Source organism: Anastrepha ludens, chromosome 6 (assembly GCF_028408465.1).
Source record: "Anastrepha ludens isolate Willacy chromosome 6, idAnaLude1.1, whole genome shotgun sequence".
Lineage (NCBI taxonomy): Eukaryota > Metazoa > Arthropoda > Insecta > Diptera > Tephritidae > Anastrepha > Anastrepha ludens.
Genome location: NC_071502.1, coordinates 117862058 through 117872003, shown reverse-complemented (window position 1 = coordinate 117872003; position 9946 = coordinate 117862058). Strand labels below are relative to the sequence as shown.

Genomic DNA, 9946 nt, shown 5'->3' with positions numbered 1-9946 from the left:
ACAATATATAAGTAAATACCAAGTGGTTGCGAAGACAAAAGACTAACACTAATGAGGCGATATTGCGCTATGGTAAAATCTACAGCAGCAATGACAGAAGCAGCAAAATATTGTTTGTGGCAAAAGTGTGTCACAATGTTGTACATATTTTGATGTTGAGTCAGCTGTGGGTGCGTGGTTAGCTGGATAGGCGGCTGGCCAGTTTGGAGGTGGCTTAGGTGCCAAAGGAAGAGCGATAAAATTATCTGCCACAGCTGAAGTGCGAATAAACTAATACAAGCAGGTGATACAACAACTGTGTATATGTATGTGTGTATATATGTATGTGTGTATGTATGTATGCATATTTATTACTCCCGGTCGCCATTTTCTTTCAATTTATTTTAATAAATTACTCTATTCAATTAGTTTCACAGCTCATTAACATCTGTTGAGTTGACATGTCGGCAGCAACTGGGATTTGTTTGCTTGCTGCTTTTGTTTAATAAATGAATTGCAATCAGTTGCATATTGACACAATGGCGAATGTTAAGAGAAAACATCAACGAGAGAAAGAAGGCATAATTACGGCGCTTCTTCTTCAATTTAAGATAATTTTTTTCAGATTAGTTAAATGGCATCTTCAAGTTATTTATTTCAACTGCAATAAATTTAATACCAACTCAAAATATTTCCATATTTATGCAGTTCGAATAAATTGAGTATAAACTCAAAACATTTCTATAGACTATACTGCCAGTGGATCAATCACAAGTGGATCTGTGGATCATCCATAGAGGAAGATGCCATTTCACTGGAGGCTGCAATAGCACAGTAATGAAATTTTCGAAATAGCACATCTTTTCAATGCAACTCTTCCGGCAGCTGAAAAGCCTTAATAGGTTACCAATATCCTGATATCGATATCCCATCATCTCCGCTGCAATCCCTCATAGTAAATGAGCTCTAAACCAAACTAAGCGAACGGGATTACGATACCATAGGCCACCCCCAGGAATGATAAAATAAAATGAAAAAAAAACAAGCATATCTTTTCCTTGACGTGGATGTAGATGAGGTCTGTGAGAAAACTTTTTAGGGAGTGTCAAAAGAGAGTAGATTTTTTAACAAAATTTCAAAAGTTAGGTTATCTGCTTTATTTACAAGCAGAGAAAAAGGCCAGAAAATTGTTGATAAATAAATAAAAGTAACCTAAAATTTAAAATTGCATCAACTCAACAGCTGATACTTACTCTCCATTTCATCGAGAATCGAATAAAGGCTTACGTATTCATTCACAACCTTCACAGTTCACTCAATCGTGGGCTACACCAGTGATCTGCACTTCTTGGCTCACTGAGCGCTTTTTCTCCAGCATATATTATATTTCATGACAGAGAGGCGGAGAGCACAAACGACCATGTATGACCAGCGAGCATACGCTAACAGTTTACTAGAATGTATTAAATTCTCGAACTCTGAGCTTGACGGCTGATTTGTCAATCACTGTTACGGTATAATCTATCATCGCTGCCTGTTGAGTTCTACACTTTGCGCGTTCCCCAGCAATTATATCAATGAAAAACTTAGCATAAACCTGTAAACGTCCATCCTGATTCCGTTTATAAGAAAGTACAAACAGAATATTTATTCGAACACCGAGAGAGTGCTTGATAACACCGAATAAGTCAAATGACTGGTCACATTTCTTGGTAAGAAACTCAGTTTGAGTTCCTACTATTTCGAAACTATAAGTAAAACCCTAGAACACTTGTTTTCCAGCACATGAAGGATGAACTCAAAGCTGATATGATGGCTTAACAAGACAATCATAAATCAATAGGTCCTCTTAAGTTGAAGTCCGCATACTTCAAGAAGTATCCGAATACTTGGGCTAAGTAAACTTCTGAGGTTAGCTTGCCTCTCGGTCACAGGATGAACGAGAATTTGCGACTGAGCCTATTTCAGAATTTATTTTTCTCTACTCACCTTTATGCAAGTATTAGAGCCATAGATGTGACGAGCTCTCTTGATTGGCGTGATAACCAATTAAGCTATTTTAGTCGAGCTTAATAAAGCGCAGCAGTCGTTTCATGCTAACGGGCGCCAGTTGGAAACACCAAGTGAAGCCAAATCCTTTTCCAGTTGATCTTTCCAACGCAGAGGAGGCCTTCCTCTGCTACCACCAGCTGGTACCGCATCGAATATTTTGATAGTCGGAGCGTTGGAGCTGCAATTGCGAATATCTAATGGTAAATTATAGGAAGATATGAGAAAAATAGGAATTCTGGGAATAAAATTCTGGGTTGGAAAGTGCTGGATTTCGGGTTCAATGGCTAAAGAAAACCTTTGAAGAAGGTTGAAGAAACTGAGTTCAAATGATTGATGAATAAGAGAGGAGGTATAAACGGACCTGGTACTAAACTCTCTATCGCGATTCGCTGTACAGTGTTTCAGGCTGATTTTCTGATAACCTCAAAATCTGATGGGGCAAACCGTGTGCCCTAATCGACAGAAGATGAGCCTGTCAAATAAGAAATGATATCGAATATGTCCGGTGGAAGGCAAGACGTCTAGACACATTTTATGTAAATTTCCAGCCTTGGCACATATTAAAAATATTTCGAAAATCTAAAGTGTTTTATGCTTCAAAATGCAAGTTGGTATGGGAAACAATTAAGTGTCTTATTCCTTGATGAAAACACTTCCCATGTCGCTAGTGGTAATCAAACGAGATTTGTTGGTCGGACAAACTAAAAATATTAGAAGGAGCGTGGACGCTTGCTAGACGTGATATTGCATGCCGAGAGGCATCCGCTTTTAGAAAAAATCTCTTTTATCAGTTTGGTGTTTCACGCGCACAGCGATTTTCGAGGCCGGACACTGCCCCTTCAGCTATAGTTTTGTTGTGACAGCTGGCTCGCGGAAAGAGATGTTCTGAGGAAACAGATTGGCGACATCGCGCCGAGCAACATAATCAGTAAAAGAAATACCTGGTAAACAAATACATCGAGAACATACTACGAAAAAAACATATAGACCTCGACACAGTGCAACTAAGCGAAGACGCACAGATAGAGGCACAAGAAAACGAGCCTGTAGCATGCAAGCTGGCTATGGTGGACCCAGACGTGGGGAATAGAATTGGTCCTTTATGGTTGCCGTTCTGGGCCCTCCCGAAGTAATACATAAAGTATTCCCGGAAAGGGTGTCTTCCCGGATTGAGAAGAGGGATTGTTTTAGTGACCATACTCGGCGTAGTAGACAACGCTCGCTGTAAGTGGGAAGGCATTTCGAACCCTACCAAAAAAAAAAAAACAAAAATAAAAAACACGCATTCAGCAATGGCGGCCAAGGTAAATAGGATAAATTGTTAATTTTTCTTCCTGGTAGTGCAACATCATATCATAGAGAAAAAGAGGTCGGAAGAGGAGAAAAAATACTACGGGACTCAAACTAGCATCAGACTGTGAGGCTTTAAATGCAAAGGTCTAACAACTTTTCAGTTGTTCCCGTTGTTCCCCCTTACAGCTGTTCTTACGTGGCTTTACTGATACCGAGGCCATCTGCTTAGGCTGGGGTTATGCTCTAACAAGTTTTATCGCTTCTTCGCAAAACGACTCTTCCGAGTCGTCCGAGTGACAGTATTGACCTGCTCCCAGAATGTGATGCCATTCCGAGCAAAAGAAGAAATCGTCTCGATCTGACATTGAGGAAAGAAATACCCAAGCACTCAATCCTACTCAATATCATCTTTGATTTCTTAAGTGAGCTGGGTTTGAATGAAGTATTAGGAGTAGCAGAGTTTACTGTGCCAACCTTATGCTCGACTCGTAAACCTCACACTCGTATCTATCTATCTTCTTCGTTTTCCTTTGCATAGATACCTCATCACTTATATTTGTTTGCGATCATTTAATTCCTTTCCGAAACCTATCACTTTCTCTCCCCAAAAATCTGCAAAATCAACGCGTATTTTCTCTATCACAGCTGTTGGCCATAGTAAAGAAATTAATAATTGTAAAATCATATATGCACTCCCGCTGTGATTATTTCCCCTCATTCGCTACCCTGCTGCTGAATTTGCTGACGCCTATTTTTCACAAAAAAACAATTATTTACAAAAATTCAAAAATAAATTTCGTTGGGTTTGCTAGCCTTGCAGAGCAACTCCAATTCTCACACTTTCCACAAACCACAAAAATGCGTCTGTTGCAACGTCATCATGTGATCAATAGCGCAGAGTTGGTGTTGCTGTTGGTGTGAACTCCAGCTGTGTTTTTGAGCCAACAAAATTTGGAGTCAGGACGCAGCCCACAGAACTCAGGTAAGCGTCGCATGACCACATCACAAAATGCCAATACTTGCACACAATGCAATGCATTACAGCGCGTGCACACACACACACACTCATTACCGAACAATCTGTGGTTGTGCGTCATTTGCGCCAGCTGAGTATGCGCCCACATCCTTTTACAATTTGCTGCTTCTCTTATTGTTATTTTGTTAATATGATTTCCTATTTTCCATCAGCTTTTCATTTTTTCCTAGTCGCTCGCTCCCTCACTGATCTTTAACAAATTAAAAGTGACGTGTGCCTTTGCCGCATTGTGGTTTAAATCGATTTTTCTTTTACTCTCGCCTTTTCAAATTCACTCACACATGGACAAACGTAAATCTTTAGCAACAACAAAGCAGTCTTTTATTTTATTGTTTGTTGGTCATTTACTGAGAAATTACAGACATATTTCGCTTTGAATAGTGGTGAGTCTATTTGGTTTTAAAAATTGTTATTTTTAAAACTCCAATATTTGAAATTTATTTACCTGCTCATATTTCAATGGAAGTATTCATTTGTTGTTGGGCTTTAGTCAAAATACGTAAACAGAGATGTGGCCATTCAAAGTGGTATTTCAATTGCTTTGGCAGATTGTTAGTGGAATGAGCAATGAGCAGAGAGTGAGTAGACAAAATCAGGGAATGTAGAGTTGAACTATACAACAAATGCTAAATCGATTAACGGATTAAAAATGACTATTTCTGCTTTGAGTATTTCGGAAATATGGTTTTGAAAGGTCTTTTCGTACATTATTTTAATGTTTATTTGTACAAATATTTGGTTTGAGCTCTGCTTCTCCTTTGTCGCTATTGCCATTCCAGCCATTTAAACATCCGAAAAATTCACTCTTTTGTGTTATTGTATTTTTACAATTTTAATAACTGAATGCTATTACTCTCATTGTTATTATTATTCAAATATTTAAATAAAATTCAAAGTTCAAAACCGAAAAGTACCAGCCCAATGGAAACTTAGTGTAGTAATTCGAGTCTTTAAAAATGGAGAAAAGAAAGCTGAAAACTATAAGGGTATCAGCCCACTAGGATCAATGGCGCAGTTATTTACCAAAATTATTGCGAGCGAAATAGTAAAAAACAAAGAACGAACTAGAAATTGTAAGGGTATCACCGGGGTGAACGGTATGAAGTGTTACCAACTTCACACTGCTTGTATCTGTAAAACAGCTCATGAAATCAACGTCACAATTGTTACATATTGTTTATAAGCCATCAAAAGCATTTGCATCTCAGTTGGTGAATTTTTTTTTTGTGATGGAATTCAAACGTAAAAGTGTGATTGCGGTATATTTGGCTGGAAAATCACAACCAGCCATTTTTCGTGAGCTCAGTCACCTCAAAGTGAATAAAATGTTTGTGTATCGCACTACAAAATGTTACAATGATACTGGTAGCATTGCAAAACGCTATGGAGGTGGACCAAAAAAACCGCAACAATGCCAGAAATGGTTCGGAAAGTGAAGGCACGACTTGAACGAAATCAACGTCGAAGTGGAAGAAAAATGGCCAAAGAACTGAAAATATCGCAAGACAGCATTCGACGCATATTTAAAAGTGAACTCAAGGGCAAGGTTTACAAGTTCCAAAAAACACACGATCTTTCACCCCATCAAAAAAAAGTTCGGTGCGAAAGAGCAAAGGAGTTTTTGCGCTTGCACGAACGTGGGAATTTCCTAACATTATGTTTTGTGATGAAAAAAAATTCCCAATTGAGCAGTTCATAAACACTAAAAACGATCGTGTTTACTTGACCGATACGAGACTCATACGAGAATTTGAGCCTACGTATGGCCACTCGAAGCAATTTACCATCGCAAGTAATGGTTTGGGCCGCAGTGACCGCTGATGGACGCTCTCCAATCGTTTTTATCGATCCTGGTGTCAAAGCGAATGCGACTTATTATCGGGAAAATGTTTTAAAAGCTGCTTTAGAACCGTGGACATGCAAACATTTCGGTCGTAGACCATGGACGTTCCAACAGGACTCGGCACCGTCTCATAAAGCTCGTGTGAACCGAGAATAGTTAGAAAATCATGTTCCACACTTCATTTCGTCCACACAATGGCTTTCGAATTTGCCAGACGCAAATCCGATGGACTATTCCATCTGGTCCATTTTGGAGGGCAAGGTGAAGACTAAAAAATATGCCAGTATGGATGCGCTGAAAAAAGGGATTATACGAGAATGGGCCAAAATACCTCAAAATCACATTCGTGCAGCATGCAACTCATTTTTTGACCGTTTGAAGGCTATAATCAAGGCTAAAGGTGGTCATATCGAGCTAAAGTGAATATATGTTAAAATTGTAATCATTTTTGAACAATTTTGTCTTTGAAATCAATAAAAAATAATTTGACACAAAAAAGTTATGGTGTTTTGAATAGGTAACACTTCATATCATTCACCCCGGTTTTTGTCTATTAAAAAATGCATTATTGATATCTCGTCAAATCCAGAATTCATCACAAAAAAACAGGCCGCCTATCTATCCAAATTTTGTGTACCCCACTGTAATCGTCAATCTCACATTACATACCAGTCTGGTCAATAATAATGTTTTAAAATTATATTTGGTAAAAATTAATTATCTAACAACGATAGTATAAAACAGGTTTTTTTACTTTATAATCGAATGAATTAAGTTATTACAAAATTGGTCACTCATAATTTGTTTACATAACTTGTAGACTTTTTACAACTTCCAAACTTTAGTATAAAAATGCCTCAAAAGTACACCGCCCTCAATTTTTTTTTTTTTTTTTTTCGAACTCCATTTATTCCATACAATCTGTCATAACAATAACAATAAGTACTATTTTTACCTACAATTTAAATAAGAATAGCTTAGAGTAAGAATTCCCAGTGGAATTCGTTACTTAATAATGAGCAACATATAACATATACATATATTATACAATTTTACAACTTTTGCATTTACGTATATTACGGTTTAAATCTTTGCATTAAATCGTTAGGCTGACATTTTTTTAATCTTGAGGAGTAGCTTATCTTGGAAAGGTTATTTGCTCGATTATTCGGATGAGTGGCAAGTCGGTTGTTGTATCTCTGGCTGAGGTTGTTTATTTCTTCGAAAACTGTCGTAACTTTTAGGTCACGGTGCAATATCTCGTTTCGTACAAACCATGGCGCATTGGCACACATGCGGAGCACCTTTGACTGAAATCTTTGCATGATTTCTAGATTTGATTTTGCTGCTGAGCCCCATAATTGAACGCCATACGTCCATATCGGTTTCAGAATAGCTTTGTAGATAAGCACCTTATTGTCTAGTGTAAGTGCTGAATTGTAGCCGATTAACCAGTGTAGTGATCGCAATTTCAGTCCAAGTTGCTTTCGCTTTAAAAATATATGCGATCGCCAAGTAAGACGCCGGTCTAATAGAATACCTAAATATTTGGCATTATCTGTTTGTGGTATTGGAACGCTGTTAAGAGATACGGCAGGACACGAGCCATTTCGAAGAGTGAATGTTATCTGCGTCGATTTGCTTTCGTTAGCTTTTATGCGCCATTTTTTCATCCAGCCGCTAACACTGTTAAGGTTTTCTTGTAGGTAATCAGAAGCAATTGAGGGAAGGGTACTCCTGGCCATGACGACTGTATCATCTGCATACGTGGCTGTATATGTGTTCTTTGATAGTGGAAGATCTGCCGTGAACAAAGTGTACAAGACGGGGCCTAGAACACTTCCTTGTGGTACACCTGCTCTGGTTGCGTGAAGGTTAGTGGTTTCGTTGTTTACTTTAACAAGAAAATGTCTATTTTGCAAATACGATTTTATGAGCATATAACAGTTGTGCGGTAAGCCCTGCTTAAGCTTGTATAGCAGGCCTTCATGCCAGACTTTATCGAAGGCTTGCGTTATATCTAAAAATGCCGCTGTACAGAATTGCCGCCTCTCATGTGCTTGTCTAGCGAAATCATACACACAATTAACTTGCTCTATGGTGGAGTGATACTTACGAAAACCAAATTGGTGGGCGGGAATGAGATTTCTTTGCGCAATTATTGGATTTATCCTTTTTAAAAGCAGCTTTTCGAAGAGCTTGGAGGCAACAGGCAATAGACTTATTGGCCTGTAATTGGATACCACGCTCGGGGTCTTCCCTGGCTTTTGTATAAGGATGATTTCAGCAACTTTCCATTGAGTTGGGAAATACTCTTGTTTTATCATCGCGTTAAATATAATGGTGAGGAATTTGTATCCACATTTGGGCAGTTCTTTTAAAACCTTACTAGTTATTAGATCGTAACCTGGCGCCTTTTTGGTTTTGAGAGTTTTGGTTGCTGCGTATCTAACTTCTTTCCAGGTAAATCGTACAGTCGGAAAATCCATTTGAAACGGAGCTGAGAGAAATTCGTTAACTTCTGAGTCTACCTCCACACTTTGACTCGGAAATGGTTGGAAAACATTTGATAGGTGTTTGGCAAACTCTATTGCTTTTTGTTTATCAGTTTTTGCCCAATCTCCACTACATGTTTTTATCGCTGCGTTGTGAGGCGTTGGTTGTGAGATCTTTTTCGTTGCCTTCCAGAGTGAGTAGTCAGTAGCTTCCGTGGGTGACAAGTTGGATAAGTATTCATGCAGTTCTGAATTTTTTGCGTCTCTTATAGTGTTTTTTAATTGTTTTGTGAGCTTATTTAGTTTTTTTTTGTCGTTTCTGTTTCTGGTGCTTTGCCATATGCGCCGAAGCTTGCGTTTTTCTGATATTAATGAATTCAATTCAGTCGCAACATGAAAGCTATTTTACTGTGCCTGATATCTTCGCTCTTGGTGGCAGTGCAGGTATGTTAAAGAAAAGCGAAAAAACAACATCCTCTCCAATAAAAAAAATGCATTTTCACCTCTTTCAGGCTAAGCCGGCAATCATAGATGCAGCTACGCTGAAAATGCTCAATAACTGCCGCAAAGAGAACAACGTGTCCGAAAAAGAATTAGGTCAGTACATGGCTAATAAATTGGATGCCGCTGATTCCACACACAACTTTAAGTGTTTCGTCAAGTGTACAATCGAAAAGTTTGGTTTCTATAAAAATAATATGCTGGATGAGGTATTGGCCACCAAATTTATTATGGATAATTCCAAGGACAAGCAATCGAATGAGGAGTCTGTCAAGGATGTAATAAAAAAATGTAATCAGATGAAAGGGGCCGATGCCTGTGACACAGCCAGTCAGATTGTGTCGTGTTTCGTTAAAGCGGAATTGAAAGTTTTCCAATAAGCAAAAATAGCACCTTTTAAACAGTAAAATTTATATACTTAAATTTGAAATAAAAATAACATTAATTTTAAATAAAAATAAATTGATAAAAAAATAGTAGAGTAAAGTATTAATTTCAGTCAAAATAATCGTAATGAAAAAGCGATCTTTTTTTCTTTCTAACAGATACTGAATTCTCTTTACATTTTATGGCATATACCTTAATATAATCGTTTTCGTCTGATAATATAGAAAAACTGAAACCACCTTAAAAGTTGATGAAAAGAAAAATGGTGGGTAATGTGGCCCAGGGTATTCGGGTAAAGTGAGCTACTATATAAAATCACCAAAAACAGTTGTAAGAGTTAATAATAAGTCAATGGATTTA

At 37.9% G+C, this 9946-nt stretch overlaps 1 protein-coding gene across 1 annotated transcript; it reads left to right on the top strand.

Moving 5' to 3' along the window:
* The first annotated feature begins 307 nt into the window (after positions 1–307).
* LOC128867265 (general odorant-binding protein 56d-like) lies at positions 308–9579 on the top strand. Its single transcript, XM_054108375.1, has 3 exons — positions 308–327; positions 5610–5625; positions 9211–9579. The coding sequence occupies exons 1-3, from the start codon at positions 308–310 to the stop codon at positions 9577–9579; spliced, it is 405 nt and encodes a 134-aa protein (XP_053964350.1).
* The last annotated feature ends 367 nt before the right edge of the window (positions 9580–9946 follow it).

Excerpts from the sequence above, each read along its gene's own strand:
- LOC128867265 (XM_054108375.1), top strand. The coding sequence starts at position 308 with ATGTGTGTATATATGTATGT.